The sequence below is a fragment of the Salmo trutta genome, chromosome 24 (assembly GCF_901001165.1).
Source record: "Salmo trutta chromosome 24, fSalTru1.1, whole genome shotgun sequence".
NCBI classification, from domain to species: domain Eukaryota; kingdom Metazoa; phylum Chordata; class Actinopteri; order Salmoniformes; family Salmonidae; genus Salmo; species Salmo trutta.
In genome coordinates this window covers 35,038,629-35,056,908 of record NC_042980.1, presented here as the reverse complement: position 1 = coordinate 35,056,908, position 18,280 = coordinate 35,038,629, and the positions used below count along the sequence as shown (strand labels likewise).

Genomic DNA, 18,280 nt, shown 5'->3' with positions numbered 1-18,280 from the left:
TTGGTAGGCGGCCCTCTCTTGGCAGGCTTGTTGTGGTGCCATATTCTTTCAATTTTTTAATAATGGATTTAATGGTGCTCCGTGGAATGTTGAAAGTTTCAGATTTTTTTTATAACCCAACCTTGATCTGCACAACTTTGTCCCTGACCTGTTTGGAGAGCCCCTTGGTCTTCATAGTGCCGCTCATAGTGCCGCTTCTTTGGTGGTGCCCCTTGCTTAGTGGTGTTGCAGACTCTGGGGCCTTTCAGAACAGGTGTATATATACTGAGATCATGTAGCAGATCATGTGACACTTAGATTGCACACAGGTGGACTTTATTTAACTAATTATGTGACTTCTGAACGTAATTGGTTGCACCGGATCTTATTTAGGAGCTTCATAGCAAAGGGGGTGAATACATCTGCACGCACCCCTTTTCAGTTTTATTTTTTTGTAATTTTTTTTGTTTCACTTCACCAATTTGGACTATTTTGTGTATGTCCATTACATGACATCTAAATAAAAATAAATTTAAATTACAGGTTGTAATGCAACAAAATAGGAAAAACACCAAGGGGGTTGAATACTTTTGTAAGGCACTGTACTTTGCAACTATTTAGCATGTTAGCTAACCCTTCTCCTAACTATAATCTTAACTCTAACCCCTAACCTAGCTAACGTTAGCCACCTAGCTAAAGTTAGCATTATCCACCTAACCACCTAGCTAACACTAGCCACAATAAATTGGAATTGTAACATATTATATGTTTAGCAAATTCATAACATATTGTACGAATTGCAATTCATAAAGTATCATAGAAATTGTAATTCATAGCATATCATATGAAATGAATGATATACATCCACAAATGAATACATACCATACGAAACGTAACATATCCTACTAAATGGAGTGTACCGGATTCACATTTACTATGTTACGTCTACCCCTCAGTCCAGGTTGAGAGAAATGGTTAGGGAGAGTTATGGTGGTAGAGGAGAGAGTTAGTCCAGGATCTGGTATCAGGGTGTAGGGTTTTATCTCGTTTGCTACCGAGGTGTTATTGGTGTTGCGTCTCTCGCAGAAAGGGGGATTCTGTCCTGCTGAATATTTCATGCCCTGTTTGAATTATTAAAGCTCAGAGCGCAGGTGTGTGTGTTTATCAACAGAGATGTACTCTCGGTCTGTCAAGACGCTTCATGGTTTCCGCTTGATCCGTCTCATATGATGCAGATATGTGTGTGTGTGTGTGTGAGTGTGTGTATAGGTGTGTGGGGGGCATTAAATCCAATCCTGTAACCATAGACCACAAGCATTGAGTGTCTTGGGAACTAGGAGAAGCTCACATGTCACAGTTGAAATGAAACGTTCAATACCAGCACTGTTAGTCCTACTGAAAACACAACAACACCCAAAACAGAAGAGCATGCCAAACACAAATCCCGAGTGTGTGTGTCACCTGCCAAAATGAAAAGAGCAGTGCTAAAATGCCAGCATATTCACAGAGAGAAAACCCTGAAAAGACTTCTGTGTTTAAAAAGGGGATGTTGGGTAACCTGATCGAAACGAGGTTACACAACAGAGAGACAGGGCTACTCTAACCATCAGCACAGTAAGGAGGAGGTTGTGTGTGTGTGTGTGTGTTAACCTGGGTGTGATGTCTGTCCATATGTCTGTGCAGAGACGATGAGCTGGAGGAGTTTGACTTGGTGTGACCCTCATCTTCCATTGACCCTGAACACACACACACACACACACACACACACACACACACACACACACACACACACACACACACACACACACACACACACACACACACACACACACACACACACACACACACACACACACACACACACACACACACACACAGGAGAGAAAGCCATCAGTCAGTGAAGCCACTTTGAAAGACAGAAGTGGAGAGATGGGATAGACAGAGTACCTGAGGGAGGAAACAGCATTGCAGTGGAGGAGAGGAGAGTACTCTGTCACTTCCACCCTTTCACTGTAATAATGGAATCACACTCAGCTTCTGGATAAACCCATGTATTATCTATCATGTATTACTCCTGTCTAGTGTCTTTTATCTCCATGTATTACCTCCTGTATATTGTCTTTTATCTATTATGTATTACCTCCTGTCTAGTGTCTTTTATCTATCATGTATTACATCCTGTCTAGTGTCTTTTATCTCCATGTATTACCTCCTGTATATTGTCTTTTATCTATTATGTATTACCTCCTGTCTAGTGTCTTTTATCTATCATGTATTACATCCTGTCTAGTGTCTTTTATCTCCATGTATTACCTCCTGTATATTGTCTTTTATCTATCATGTATTACTCCTGTCTAGTGTCTTTTATCTATCATGTATTACTCCTGTCTAGTGTCTTTTATCTCCATGTATTACCTCCTGTATATTGTCTTTTATCTATCATGTATTACATCCTGTCTATTGTCTTTTATCTATCATGTATTACATCCTGTCTATTGTCTTCTAGCTATAATTCATTACCTCCTTCCTGTCTATTGTCTTTTATATATCATTTATTACCTCCTGTCTATTGTCTTTTATCTATTATGTATTACATCCTGTCTATTGTCTTTTATATATCATTTATTACCTCCTGTCTATTGTCTTTTATCTATCATGTATTACATCCTGTCTGTTGTCTTTTATCTATCATGTATTACATCCTGTCTATTGTCTTTTATCTATTATGTATTACTCCTGTCTAGTGTCTTTTAGCTATAATTCATTACCTTCTGTGTATTGTCTTTTATCTATCATGTATTACCTGCTGTCTATTATCTATCATTTATTACCTCCTGTCTTATCTATCTCCTCTCTTCATCTCTGTCTGTCTGTCTCTCAGTCTGTCTGTCTGTCTGTTTCTCTCATTATTAATATCCCAGCATTCACATATTCAGATTCAAATAAGATTTATTAGCATGAATGACAAAGCCACTGTTGCTAAAACAAATTGAGATAATGACATCAACAAAAACAGAAAATAATAACAATAATAATGATAATAGTGATGATGATAAGAGAAAGTGGACAGTATACAGTGCCTTTGGAAAGTTTTCAGGCTTTTTCCACATTTTGTTACTGTCACATCCTGACAAGAGTAAGATGTTATTTTCTATGGTAGAGTAGGTCAGGGCGTGACAGGGGATGGTTTCGGTTTTTCTATGTTTTCTATTTCTATGTTTAGTTCTAGTTTTTCTATTTCTATGTTGTTGTTTTTTTGGGATGATCTCCAATTAGAGGCAGCTGGTTCTCGTTGTCTCTAATTGGAGATCATATTTAAGTAGGGTTTTTTCCCAACTGTTTTTGTGGGTAGTTGTATTCTGTTTAGTCTTCAGTACCTGACAGAACTGTGAGCTGATCGTTTTTTTCTCTTTGTTATTTTGTCTTTAGTGTTTTGAGTTTAAATAAATTTCATTATGAGCATTCAACACTTTGGTACCCTTTCTACGACAGTCGTGACAGAACTACCCACCACAAAAGGACCAAGCAGTGTGGAGAGGAATGGACCTGGGAAGAAATTCTGGACGGAAAAGGACCCTGGAGGCAGGCTGGGGAGCATCGCCATCCGAGGGAGGAGATTGAGGCAGCTAAAGCGGAGCGGCGTTATTATGAGGCGCTGTACCAACCATGAGGCAAGTGCGAGAGACAGCCCCCCCCAAAAAATTGGTGGGGGGTCACACGGGGAGATTGGCAGAGTCAGATTGGAGACCTGAGCCAACTCCCCGTGCTTACCGTGGGGGGCGAGTGATCGAGCAAGCACCATGTTATGCGGGGATGCGCACTGTGTCGCCAGTGCGCAGCTACAGCCCGGTGCGCTCTGTGCAAGCTCCCCACAGTTGCCGTACTAGAGTTGGCATTCAGCCAGGAAGGAGTGTGCCTGCTCAGCGTTCCTGGTCTCCGGTGCGTCTTTTCGGCCCAGGTTATCCTGCGCCAGCTCTACACACGGTACCCCCAGTTCGCCAACACAAACCGGTGCGACCTGTCACAACGCCTCGTGCTTGTCGGGCTACGGGGGTTATCCAGCCAGGACGGGTTGTGCCAGCCATAAGCTCCAGACCTCCAGTGTGCCTCCACGGTCCAATATACCCTGTGCCTGCTCTGCGCACCTGGCCTCCAGCGACGTTCCCTAGTCCAGATCTCCCAGCAACGTTCCCTAGTCCGGTGAGACCTATTCCAGCTCCACGAAAGAAGCCTCCAGTGATGATCTATGGTCCGAAGCCTGTAGAGATGATCCATGGCACGAAGCCTCCAGTGATGATCCATGGCCCGGAGCCTGTAGGGATGATCCATAGCACGAAGCCCCCAGAGATAATCCATGGCCCGGAGCCTGTAGGGATAATCCATGGCCCGGAGCCTGTAGGGATAATCCATGGCAAGAAGCCTGTAGGGATGATCCATGGCCCGGAGCCTGTAGAGATGATCCATGGCACGGAGCCTCCAGTGAGAATCCATGGCCCGGAGCCTCCAGTGATGATCCATGGCACAAAGCCTCCAGGGATGATCCATGGCGCGGAACCTGTAGTGATGATCCATGGCATGGAGCCTGCAGCGACGGTCCCCAGTCCGGAACCTACAGCGACGCTCCCCTGTCCGGAGCCTCCAGCGACGCTCCCCTGTCCGGAGCGTCCAGCGACGCTCCCCTGTCCGGAGTGTCCAGCGACGCTCCCCTGTCTGCAGCCTCCAGCGAGGCTCCCCTGTCCGGAGCCTCCAGCGATGCTCCCCTGTCCGGAGCCTCCAGCGACGCTCCCCAGTCCGGAGCCTCCAGCGACGCTCCCCAGTCCGGAGCCTTCTGAGTCGGCCTGCAGCCCAGAGTCTTTAGCGGCGGCCTGCAGCCCAGAGTCTTCAGTGGTGGCCTGCAGCCCAGAGTATTCAGCGGCGGCCTGCAGTCTAGAACCTCCAGCGATGATCCACGGTCCGGTGGTACTAAAGCAGAGGGATCAGCGAGTGGAGCGGGGGTTACGCCCCGAACTGGAGCCGCCTCCGCTGCTGGAGGATAAGGTTATGTGGACTGCAATAGAGCCGCCATAAACAGTATTACCCACCCTACCCTCCCTTTTTCGTTTTTGTTTAGTAGGTGCATTCGGAGTCTGCACCTTTGGGGGTGGTACTGTCACGTCCTGACCATAGTAAGATGTTATTTTCTATGGTAGAGTAGGTCAGGGCGTGACAGGGGGTGGTTTGGGTTTTTCTATGTTTTCTATGTTTAGTTCTAGTTTTTCTATTTCTATTTCTATTTCTATCATATTTAAGTAGGTTTTTTTCCCAACTGTTTTTGTGGGTTGTTGTATTCTGTTTAGTCTTCATTTTTTTGTCTTTGTTATTTTGTCTTTAGTGTTTTGAGTTTAAATAAATTTCATCATGAGCATTCAACATGCTGCGCTTTGGTCCCCTTTCTACGACAGTCATGACAGTTACGTTACAGCCTTATTCTAAAATGTATAAAAAATACAAAACAGAAACCCGTTATTTTCATAAGTATTCAGACCCTTTGGTATGAGACTTGAAATTGAGCTCCGGTGCATCCTGTTTCCATTGATCATCCTTGAGATGTGGCCACCCCTCAGAGCCTGGTTCCTCTGTAGGTCTTTTCCTAGGTTCCTGCCTTTCTAGGGAGTTTTTCCTAGCCACCGTGCTTCTACATCTGCATTGCTTGCTGTTTGGGGTTTGAGGCTGGGTTTCTGTATAGCACTTTGTGACATTGGCTGATGTAAAAAGGGCTTTATAAATACATTTCATTGGAGTCCACCTGTGGTAAATTCAATTGATTGGACATGAATTGGAAAGGCACAAACCTGTCTATATAAGGTTCCACAGTTAACAGTGCATGTCAGAGCAAAATCCAAGCCATGAGGTTCAAGGAATTGTCCGTAGAGCTCAGAGACAGGATTGTGTCGAGGCACAGATCTGGGGAAGAGTACCAAAACATTTCTGCAGCATTGAAGGTCCCCAAGAACACAGTGGCCTCATGATTCTTAAATGGAAGAAGGTGGGACCCACCAAGACTCTTGCTAGAGCTGGCTGCCAAATTGAGCAATCGGTGGAGAAGGGCCTTGGTCAGGGAGGTGACCAAGAACCCGATGGTCACTCTGGCAGAGCTCTAGAGTTCCTCTGTGAACCTTCCAGAAGGACAACCATCTCTGCAGCACCCCACCAAACAGGCCTTTATGGTAGAGTGGCCAGACGGAAGCCACTCCTCAGTAAAAGGCACATGACAGCCCGAGTTTTCCAAAAGGCATCTAAAGACACTCAGACCATGAGAAACAAGATTCTCTCGTCTAATGAAACCAAGATGGCCTGAATGCCAAGCGTCACGTCTGAAGGACACTGGCACCATCCCTACGGTGAAGAATGGTGGTGGCAACATCATGCTGTGGGGATGTTTGTCAGTGGCAGGGACTGGGAGACTAGTCAGGATCGAGGCAAAGATCAACGGAACAAAGCACAGACCTGCTCCAGAGAGCTCAGGACCTCAGACTGGGGCAACGGTTCACCACCTTCCAACAGGACAACAATCCTAAGCCCACAGCCAAGACAACCCAGGAGTGATTTCGTGACAAGTCTGTGGATGTCCTTGAGTGGCCCAGCTAGAGCCCGGACTTAAACCCGATCGAAGATCTCTGTAGAGACCTGAAAATAGCTGTTCAGCAACATTCCCCCTCCAACCTGACAAAACTTGAGAGGATCTGTAGAGAGGGATGGGAGAGTCCCCAAATACAGGTGTGCCAAGCTTGTAGCGTCATATCCAAGAAGACTGGAGGCTGTAATCGCTGCCAAAGGTCTTCAACAAAGTACTGAGTAAAGGGTCTGAATACTTATGTAAATGTCATTTTTTCGTTTCTAATTTTTAATATTTAATACAAGGCTGTAACCTAAGAAAATGTGGAAAATGTCAAGGGGTCTGAATACTTTCTGAAGGCACTGTATATATTACAATGTTTTTTATGTATAGAAATAAAATGTATAAATACAAATAGTAATTTTAATATTATATCTTAAAAGCATTTTACTTTGATAATAAAAATAAGATAATATATACAGTATATACTGTATATATCGGTACAATGAGATTAAGCAGTGAACACGTGTAGGAACATTGATTAGGCACAATGAGATACAATGACATCATCTATGCAATGTCGGTGTGCATGCAGGTGTCAGTAGTGTGTGTGTGTGTGTGTGTGTGTGTGTGTGTGTGTGCGCGTGTGCATTTTTGTGTGCGTGCGTGTGCACACAGACTTGTGCAAATGGTTTTATATAAGTGTGTGTTTGCACGTAGGAGTGTGTGTATGTGTGTATTACATGTTTATTGATGTATTATTAAATGTGTATTTTGAATGTCTGTTATTCCAGACAGAAATTAAATGAGTAAAAATTATTAAATTAGGAAACAAACCAAAAGAGAGCAGAAACAAAACAAAAACACAACAACCACGAAGTCCATCCCATCTCTCTCTGGTTGTGGTGCAGGGTGACACATTTAGCTGCCAGCTTAGTTGACTGCTGCTCCCCTCCAAGAAGAATGGGGAGTTTATGTACATCAAGGATTTGTTGAACGTTTGGTATATACAGTATTTTTCCAAGTAGGGGTAGTATGTTTCCCTTATGTTGTCCTATTTTGGGCAGGAACACAATAAGTGAATCTCAGTTTCTACGTCCTGTAAATCAGACTACCTCTATATTCTCTGATCTCTTGGCAGCCAAGATTTAACGTGTCTTCCTCTTTCAATTTCCAGACTGTGGTCATTCAGTCTGTATTCGGAGAGGGTTTTTCTTCTATTTACATCTAGTTCGGCTGAGATATTCTGCCAATGTTGGATTTAGGGACAAATAACAAACACGTTTAATTTGTAATTTAATTTAGTTTGTCACTGAACAAAAATAGAAACACAACATATAAAGTGTTGTGTCCCATGTTTCATGAGCTGAAATCAAAGATCCCAGAACTGTCTCATTCAAACAAAAAGCTTATTTGTCAAAAATGTTGTGCACAAATTTTTTACATTCTTGTTAGTGAGCATTTCTCCTTTGCCACGACAATCCATCCACCTGACAAGTGTGGCATATCAAGAAGCTGATTAAACAGCATGATCATTTCACAATAAAAGGCCACTCCAATATGTGCAGTTTTGTCAGACAACACTGCCACAGATATCTCAGGTTTTGAGGGAGATTGGAATTGGAATGCTGACTGCAGGAATGTCCATCAGAGCTGTTGCCAGATAATTGAATGTTAATTTCTCTACCATAAGCCTCCTCCAATGTTGTTTTAGAGAATTTGGCAGTACGTCCAACCGGCCTCACAACCTCAGACCACATGTTCGGCGTTGTGTTGGAGAGAGGTTTGTGGATGTCTATGTTGTGAACAGACTGCCCCATGGTGGCGGGTGGGTTATGGTATAAGATACGGACAGCGAACACAATTGCATTTCATCAATGGCAATTTGAATGCACAGAGATACTGTAAAGAGATCCTGAGGCCCATTGTCATGCCATTCATCTGCCGCCTTCACCTCATGTTTCAGCATGATAATGCACAGTCCCATGTCGCAAGGATCTGTACACAATTCCTGGATGCTGAAAATGTGCCAGTTCTTCCATGGCCTGCATTTTCACCAGACATGTCACCCATTGAGCATGTGTCACGTTACATGAGCCAAATGGTGGTCACACCAGATACTGACTGGTTTTCTGATCCACGTCCCTACTTTTTTTTAATAAGTTATCTGACCAAATGATGCATATCTGTATTCTCAGTCATGTAAAATCAATAGATTAGAGCCTAATTTATTTATTTCAATTGACTGGTTTCCTTATATGACCTGTAACTCAGTAAAATCTTTGAAATTGTGGCATGTTTATATTTTTGTTCAGTATAGATGTTTTTCCATTTGGAGTCAATTTGTTTGCTTTTGGTTTTAGAAATGAAAGAGTTTTTTGATTGGTCTTTAGTTTGGATGTTGTGCGTGAGGCGCAGAGCAAGCTGGCCTAGAGGATCATCCTCTTGGGAGAAGTGGTTACTCAGAAAGGATCTGCATTTAATGGAGCTCTGGTCTGCTTGATTTAAATGCTGACAGAATTAAAATGCTATTTTTTGCACTTGAATGTGTAGAGTGAATGTGAATTTGTCACTATCTGTCAAATTGTCCCCTTCATCTCCCTGTGTGATCACTGCTGTAACCTTGCTGATGTGACCTTGATAGGCTAATGTAGGTGACAGAACCATATCGAAGGGAATCCCACCCAGTCATTTCACTCCTCACTGATCATGAGGGAGAGGAGAGGAGATGAGGAGGAACCAAAGGAATCGTTGGGATCGTTCTCCTCTCATCCCATCCTTCCCTCCTCCTCCTCCTCCTCCTTCTCCTCACATCCTACCGTTCACCGCTTCACCTGACCCCAACTCCTCCCTCGGGTCTTACCATTGGACAGCCGGTTGCCATTCTCTACGGGGGTGTGGCTTGGGGAGTGAGGGGCGTGGTTGTTGGCGTTCTTGTCCTGTAGCTGTGGAGACGGGGAGGAGGAGGTGGAGCCTGGGTGCTCCTCTCTCCCTGGTAGGTTGATGTTGGAGTTGAACCCTGGGAGGAGATGACAAACACACTCACACACATTGTTACTGCCATCGGTTTGTTTCCATACATTGAATTGTTAAACTGTTAGTTACAAAAAATATTTTTGGTACCTTAGATTGTTCTTGCAATTCTCACATAGAGACATCATTGGGATGAAGAATGTTTGAAAGGCTTTTTACATTTGTAACACAAACCAGTTTTGAGAATATCATGATTAAAGTGGCCATTTTAGGCCCTTTTTAGACCTACAATTTCCTCAGGTAAGACCCTATGACCTATGAACCTTACACGATACAGACAACACCCTGATGTCATTATATTCCTCATAGCGCGGTCTAACATATGGAGCATCACTCAATTCTGAAATACAATTTTAAACATTAATTTATTAAACATTAAAACAATTTATATGAATACATCAAAATTACCCTTTTTGATTTAGTTCCTTTTTAGACCTATTGTTTTAATACAGAATATACTCTACAAGTACATCACATTTCTAGAGTCAGTTCTCTGCTACTTTTAAAGTATAAAGCTGGGAATGCCTCAGGGAGCTTCAAGTTTAAAGTTGGGAATTCCCATGACGTCCCTGCGGCATTCCCGTATCCCACAGGAGGAGCAGGCAGGGGGGGAAACAGCTGCTCATCACAGGCATGGCATTGATACCTCCCCTAACCCCCAGGCCACCCCGGAGCATCGGGTATCACAGATAACCATTTAGTGCCAGGGAGGGAACGGAAGCAGGCTGTCCCGTTAAGCCCAGTGGCATCTCGCCGTTCACGACCCTGACTACCAGCCTCCTCTGGTGTGCAGGCATGCTAACTAGTAAAAGGCATCCCCATTCAAGTCAATGTGCCTTGCTGGCCATTCTATGTCTAGGCATGTGACATCGAGATGGAAGAAGGTGTCACGTCAGCCTGAGGGTTTCTGTTTCTATCCTAGACCCCTGGGTTTTAAGGCCCTTGGCATTCTGGTGGATATCCGTAAACTACTGTTAGTGCCCCTCTTCAATGTCCCGTCTCAATGACTTAGTTAGATTAAGAAGTATCCCACTGGGCACACACTGGCTGAATCAACGTTGCTTCCACATCATTTCAATGATGAATTGATGTCTGTGCCCAGTGGGATGTCTCTGCTACACTCTGTTCTGTCCTCATGTCATCTCCCCTTTCGTAGCGTGAGGAAGAGTGATATACCCCACTACGGTGATAAATATTTAATCTCATATTATATTAACCTACACACTGCTAATATACTTGAATGAAGGAGAACGAGAGAGAGAAGGAGAGAGAGAGGAGCGAGATAGAGAGAGAGATAGAGAGAGATAGAGAAGGAGAGAGAGAGAGAGAGATGAGAAGGAGAGAGAGCGAGAGAGAGAGGTGAGAGAGGAGAGAGGGAAAAGAGACAGCATGACAGGGGAGAGAGAGAAGGAGAAAGAGAGAGAGGAGTGAGAGAGAGAAGGAGAAAGATAGAGAGGAGAGAGAAAGAGAGAGAGAGTAGAGAGAAAGAGAACGAGAGAGAGAGAAAGAGAGAGAGGAGAGAGAAAGAAAGGAGATAGAAAGAGAGAGAGAAACATCCTGTGTACAACGTAAAAAACACCAAATAATGCATGCAGAGCAGAATTAGGCCGATACCAGCTAATTATCAAAATCCACGAAAGAACTGTTCAGTTCTACAACCACCTAAAAGGAAGCGATTCCCAAACCTTCCATAACAAAGCCATCACGTACGGAGAGATGAACCTGGAGAAGAGTCCCCTAAGCAAGCTGGTCCTGTGGCGCTGTTCACAAACACAAACAAACCCCACAGAGCCCCAGGACAGAAACACAACTAGACCCAACCAAATCCAGAGAAAACAAGATAATTACTTGACACATTGGAAAGAATTAACAAAAAAACAGAGCAAACTTGAATGCTATTTGGCCGTAAACAGAGAGTGCACAGTGGCAAAATATTTGACCACTGTGACTGACCCATAACTAAGGAATCTTTGACTATGCACAGACTCAGTGAGCATAGCCTTGCTATTGAGAATGGCCACTGAAGGCAGACTTGTCTCTCAAGAGAAGACAGGCTATGTGCACACTGCCCACAAAATGAGATGGAAAGTGAGCTGCACTTCCTAACCTCCTGCCAAACGTATGACCATATTAGAGACACATATTTCCCCCAGATTACACAGATCCACAAAGAATTTGTGGGAAATCCAATTTTGATAAACTCCCATATCTATTGGGTTAAATACCACAGCGTGCCATCACAGCAGCAAGATGTGTGACCTGTTGCCACAAGAAAAGGGCAACCAGTGAAGAACACCATTGTAAATACAACCCATATTTATGTTTATTTATTTTCCCTTTTGTATTTTAACTATTTCTACATCATTACAACACTGTATATAGACATAATGACTTTTGAAATGCATTTACTCTTTTGGAACTTTTTTGAGTATGTTTACTGTTCATTTTTTATTGTTTATTTAACTTTTGTTTGCTACCTATTTCACTTGCTTTTGTAATGTAAACATATGTTTCCCATGTCAATAAAGCCCCTTAAATTGAAATTGAATTGAATTGAAATTGAATTCCGAGAGAAAGAAAGAGAGAGTGAGAGAGAAGGAGAGAGGGACTACAGTGTGTGTATTCTAGTGTGAGAGTGTTAACAATGAGTGACGTTTCATACTGATCTAACAGTTACTGCTTGTGTTCAAATCATATTTAGTGTTGAAGGGAAGAGTTTGAACATGAATTTTATGAAACAGTCTCTTTAAATCACTGCAGAAATAGGCAACGTGAGAACACATTGTACCCATTTAATCAAATCAAAATCAAATGTTATTTGTCACATTCCGAATACAAAGGGTGTAGACTTGAAATGATGCAGTAACACAATAGGAATAAAATACACAATAGTGAAGCAATATACAGGGAGTACCAGTGCCAGATCAATGTGAAGCTTTATACAGGGAGTACCAGTACCAGATCAATGTGGAGCTATATACAGGAAGTACCAGTACCAGATCAATGTGGAGCTATATACAGGGAGTACCAGTACCAAATCAATGTGAAGCTATATACAGGAAGTACCAGTACCAGATCAATGTGAAGCTTTATACAGGGAGTACCAGTACCAGATCAATGTGGAGCTATATACAGGAAGTACCAGTACCAGATCAATGTGGAGCTATATACAGGGAGTACCAGTACCAAATCAATGTGAAGCTATATACAGGAAGTACCAGTACCAGATCAATGTGGAGCTATATACAGGGAGTACCAGTACCAAATCAATGTGAAGCTATATACAGGAAGTACCAGTACCAGATCAATGTGGAGCTATATACAGGGAGTACCAGTACCAGATCAATGTGAAGCTATATACAGGAAGTACCAGTACCAGATCAATGTGGAGCTATATTCAGGAAGTACCAGTACCAGATCAATGTGGAGCTATATACAGGGAGTACCAGTACCAGATCAATGTGAAGCTATATACAGGGAGTACCAGTACCAGATCAATGTGAAGTTATATACAGGGAGTACCAGTACCAGATCAATGTGGAGCTATATACAGGGAGTACCAGATCAATGTGAAGCTTTATACAGGGAGCACCAGTACCAGATCAATGTGAAGCTATATACAGGGAGTACCAGTACCAGATCAATGTGAAGCTATATACAGGGAGAACCAGTACCAGATCAATGTGAAGCTATATACAGGGAATACCAGTACCAGATCAATGTGGAGCTATATACAAGGAGCACCAGTACCAGATCAATGTGAAGCTATATACAGGGAGTACCAGTACCAGATCAATGTGGAGCTATATACAGGGAGTACCGGTACCAGATCAATGTGGAGCTATATACAGGGAGTACCAGTACCAGATCAATGTGGAGCTATATACAGGGAGTACCAGATCAATGTGAAGCTTTATACAGGGAGCACCAGTACCAGATCAATGTGAAGCTATATACAGGGAGTACCAGTACCAGATCAATGTGGAGCTATATACAGGGAGTACCAGTACCAGATCAATGTGAGGCTATATACAGGGAGTACCAGTACCAGATCAATGTGAGGCTATATGCAGGGAGTACAAGTACCAGATCAATGTGGAGCTATATACAGGAAGTACCAGTACCAGATCAATGTGAAGCTATATACAGGGAGTACCAGTACCAGATCAATGTGCAGCTATATACAAGGAGTACCAGTGCCAGATCAATGTGAAGCTATATACAGGGAGTACCAGATCAATGTGCAGCTATATACAGGGATTACCAGTACCAGATCAATGTGAAGCTATATACAGGGAGTATCAGATCAATGTGGAGCTATATACAGGGAGTACCAGTACCAGATCAATGTGAAGCTATATACAGGGAGTACCAGTGCCAGATCAATGTGCAACTATATACAGGGAGTACCAGTACCAGATCAATGTGGAGCTATATACAGGGAGTACCAGTGCCAGATCAATGTGCAGCTATATACAGGGAGTACCAGTACCAGATCAATGTGGAGCTATATACAGGTAGTACTAGTACCAGATCAATGTGAAGCTTTATACAGGGAGTATCAGATCAATGTGGAGCTATATACAGGGATTACCAGTACCAGATCAATGTGCAGCTATATACAGGGAGTACCAGTACCAGATCAATGTGCAGCTATATACAGGGAGTACCAGTACCAGATCAATGTGGAGCTATATACAGGGAGTACCAGATCAATGTGGAGCTATATACAGGGAGTACCAGTACCAGATCAATGTGAGGCTATATACAGGGAGTACCAGTACCAGATCAATGTGAGGCTATATACAGGGAGTACCAGTACCAGATCAATGTGGAGCTATATACAGGAAGTACCAGTACCAGATCAATGTGAAGCTATATACAGGGAGTACCAGTACCAGATCAATGTGAGGCTATATACAGGGAGTACCAGTGCCAGATCAATGTGCAGCTATATACAGGGATTACCAGTACCAGATCAATGTGCAGCTATATACAGGGAGTACCAGTGCCAGATCAATGTGCAGCTATATACAGGGATTACCAGTACCAGATCAATGTGAAGCTATATACAGGGAGTATCAGATCAATGTGGAGCTATATACAGGGAGTACCAGTACCAGATCAATGTGAAGCTATATACAGGGAGTACCAGTGCCAGATCAATGTGCAGCTATATACAGGGAGTACCAGTACCAGATCAATGTGGAGCTATATACAGGGAGTACCAGTGCCAGATCAATGTGCAGCTATATACAGGGAGTACCAGTACCAGATCAATGTGGAGCTATATACAGGTAGTACTAGTACCAGATCAATGTGAAGCTTTATACAGGGAGTATCAGATCAATGTGTAGCTATATACAGGGATTACCAGTACCAGATCAATGTGCAGCTATATACAGGGAGTACCAGTACCAGATCAAAGTGCAGCTATATACAGGGAGTACCAGTACCAGATCAATGTGGAGATATATACAGGGAGTACCAGATCAATGTGGAGGTTTATACAGGAAGTACCAGTACCAGATCAATGTGGAGCTATATACAGGAAGTACCAGTACCAGGTCAATGTGCAGCTTTATACAGGAAGTACCAGTACCAGATCAATGTGCAGCTATATACAGGGAGTACCAGTACCAGATTAATGTGCAGCTATATACAGGAAGTACCAGTACCAGATCAATGTGCAGCTATATACAGGGAGTACCAGATCAATTTGCATATATATACAGGGAGTACCAGTACCAGATCAATATAGAGCTATATACAGGGAGTACCAGTACCAGATCAATGTGGATCTATATACAGGGAATACCATCACCAAATCAATGTAGATCTATATACAGGGAATACCAGTACCAGATCAATGTGGAGCTATATACAGGGATTACCAGTACCAGATCAATGTTCAGCTATATACAGGGAGTACCAGTACCACATCAATGTGGAGCTATATACAGGGAGTACCAGTACCAGATCAATGTTCAGCTATATACAGGAAGTACCAGTACCAGATCAATGTGGAGCTATATACAGGGAGTACCAGTACCAGATAAATGTGCAGGGGTACAGAGGTATTTGAAGTAGATATGTACATGAAGGCAGGATAAAGTGACGAGGCATCAGGATAGATAATAATAAGGTATTTGAGGTAGATATGTACATGAAGGCAGGATAAAGTGACTAGACATCAGGATAGATAATAATAAGGTTTTTGAGGTAGATATGTACATGAAGGCAGTGTAAAGTGACTAGACATCAGGATAGATAATAATAAGGTATTTGAGGTAGATATGTACATGAAGGCAGGGTAAAGTGACTAGGCATCAGGATAGATAACAGTAAGGTATTTGAGGTAGATATGTACATGAAGGCAGGGTAAAGTGACTAGGCATCAGGATAGATAACAATAAGGTATTTGAGGTAGATATGTACATGAAGTCAGGGTAAAGTGACTAGACATCAGGATAGATAATAATAAGGTTTTTGAGGTAGATATGTACATGAAGGCAGTGTAAAGTGACTAGACATCAGGATAGATAATAATAAGGTATTTGAGGTAGATATGTACATGAAGGCAGGGTAAAGTGACTAGGCATCAGGATAGATAACAATAAGGTATTTGAGGTAGATATGTACATGAAGTCAGGGTAAAGTGACTAGGCATTAGGATAGATAATAATAAGGTATTTGAGGTAGATATGTACATGAAGTCAGGGTAAAGTGACTAGGCATCAGGATAGATAATAATAAGGTATTTGAGGTAGATATGTACATGAAGGCAGGGTAAAGTGACTAGGCATCAGGATAGATAATAATAAGGTATTTGAGGTAGATATGTACATGAAGGCAGGGTAAAGTGACTAGGCATCAGGATAGATAACAATAAGGTATTTGAGGTAGATATGTACATGAAGTCAGGGTAAAGTGACTAGACATCAGGATAGATAATAATAAGGTATTTGAGGTAGATATGTACATGAAGGCAGGGTAAAGTGACTAGACATCAGGATAGATAATAATAAGGTATTTGAGGTAGATATGTACATGAAGGCAGTGTAAAGTGACTAGACATCAGGATAGATAATAATAAGGTATTTGAGGTAGATATGTACATGAAGGCAGGGTAAAGTGACTAGACATCAGGATAGATAATAATAAGGTATTTGAGGTAGATATGTACATGAAGGCAGGGTAAAGTGACTAGACATCAGGATAGATAATAATAAGGTATTTGAGGTAGATATGTACATGAAGGCAGGGTAAAGTGACTAGGCATCAGGATAGATAATAGTAAGGTATTTGAGGTAGATATGTACATGAAGTCAGGGTAAAGTGACTAGGCATCAGGATAGATAATAATAAGGTATTTGAGGTAGATATGTACATGAAGTCAGGGTAAAGTGACTAGACATCAGGATAGATAATAATAAGGTATTTGAGGTAGATATGTACATGAAGGCAGGGTAAAGTGACTAGGCATCAGGATAGATAACAATAAGAGTAAAATAAAGAACAGAGTAGCAGCAGCATTGGATGAGTGTAAAAGTGTATGTGTGTGTGTGCGCATCTGTGTGTATGTGTGTTTGTGTTGTCGGTATGTGTGCGTGTGTGTTATGTGTGCAGGCGTATGTGGTACATGTGAATGTGTGTGGGTTTTGTGTGAGAGTGTCAGTGTTGTGTGTATTTGTGTGGGTATACAGTGTGTACATTCACTGAGTGTCGAAAACATTTGGCCACTAGGGGCAACAGTGAGCGCTGTTACCTTGAAATAGGTTTGGGTTTTGCTAAGGTGTTGTGGATGCGAATGGTGGATTGGCATCAGCATCTGCATCTGATGCCAAAGGTTGCATGTTTGAATCCAGTGATATTTAAGACAATCCTAAACCTTAATGTCTAACCTTAAGATTTTGGAGTTAATGCCTAAACTTACATACTTCGAAATGTCACATTTGGAACAACTTCGAAATTTGACGTTTGAGAAACATGGATGAAATTCTAATTCTGTGAGACTGTGAGAGCTTGTTGCTCTACAAGGTGACGAAAGCGTTCCACCTAGATGCTGGCCCATGTTGACTCCAATGTTTCCCACAGTTGTGTCAAGAAGGCTGAATGTCCTTTAGGTGCTGGACCATACTTGATACATACAAGAAACTGTTGAGTGTGAAAAACCCAGAAGCGTTGCAGTTCTTAACACACTCAAATCGCTACACCTGGCACCTACTACCATACCCTGTTCAAAGGCACTTAAATATTTTGTCTTGCCCATTCACCCTCTGAATGGTACACATACACAATCCATGATCATAGTTTTCATCTAGATTCACCTGGTCAGTCTGTCATTGAAAGGTGTTCCTAATGTACACTCAGTGTATAGTCTTGTGAGTGTGCATTGAGTCAGTGCAAGATAGTGTCAGAGCAGATAGTCCGCGTAATCATTAATTAACTATTTAGCAGTCTTATGGCTATTTAGAGGTCTTATGGCTTGGGGGTAGAAGCTGTCTCTGAGCCTGTTGGTCTGAGAGCCGATGCTCTGGTACCCTTTACCGGACGGTGGCAGAGTGAACAGTCTATGGTTTGGGTGGCTGGACTCTTTGGCAATTTGTTGGGCCTTCCTTTGACACCGCTTGGTATAGAGGTCCTGGATGGCAAGGAGCTCGGCCCCAGTGA

The 18,280-nt window shown here is 42.6% G+C and overlaps 1 protein-coding gene across 1 annotated transcript in view; it reads right to left on the bottom strand.

The window, feature by feature from the left end:
• The window catches only part of LOC115160539 (unconventional myosin-XVI-like), a 50,394-nt gene that overhangs the window by 19,912 nt on the left and 12,202 nt on the right, over positions 1-18,280 (bottom strand). The window contains exons 6-7 of the mRNA XM_029710705.1: positions 9,438-9,593; positions 1,630-1,715 (exon numbers count right to left, since the gene is read on the bottom strand). Coding sequence (XP_029566565.1) covers positions 1,630-1,715; positions 9,438-9,593 — 242 coding nt within the window. The remainder of the gene's footprint in view (positions 1-1,629; positions 1,716-9,437; positions 9,594-18,280) is intronic.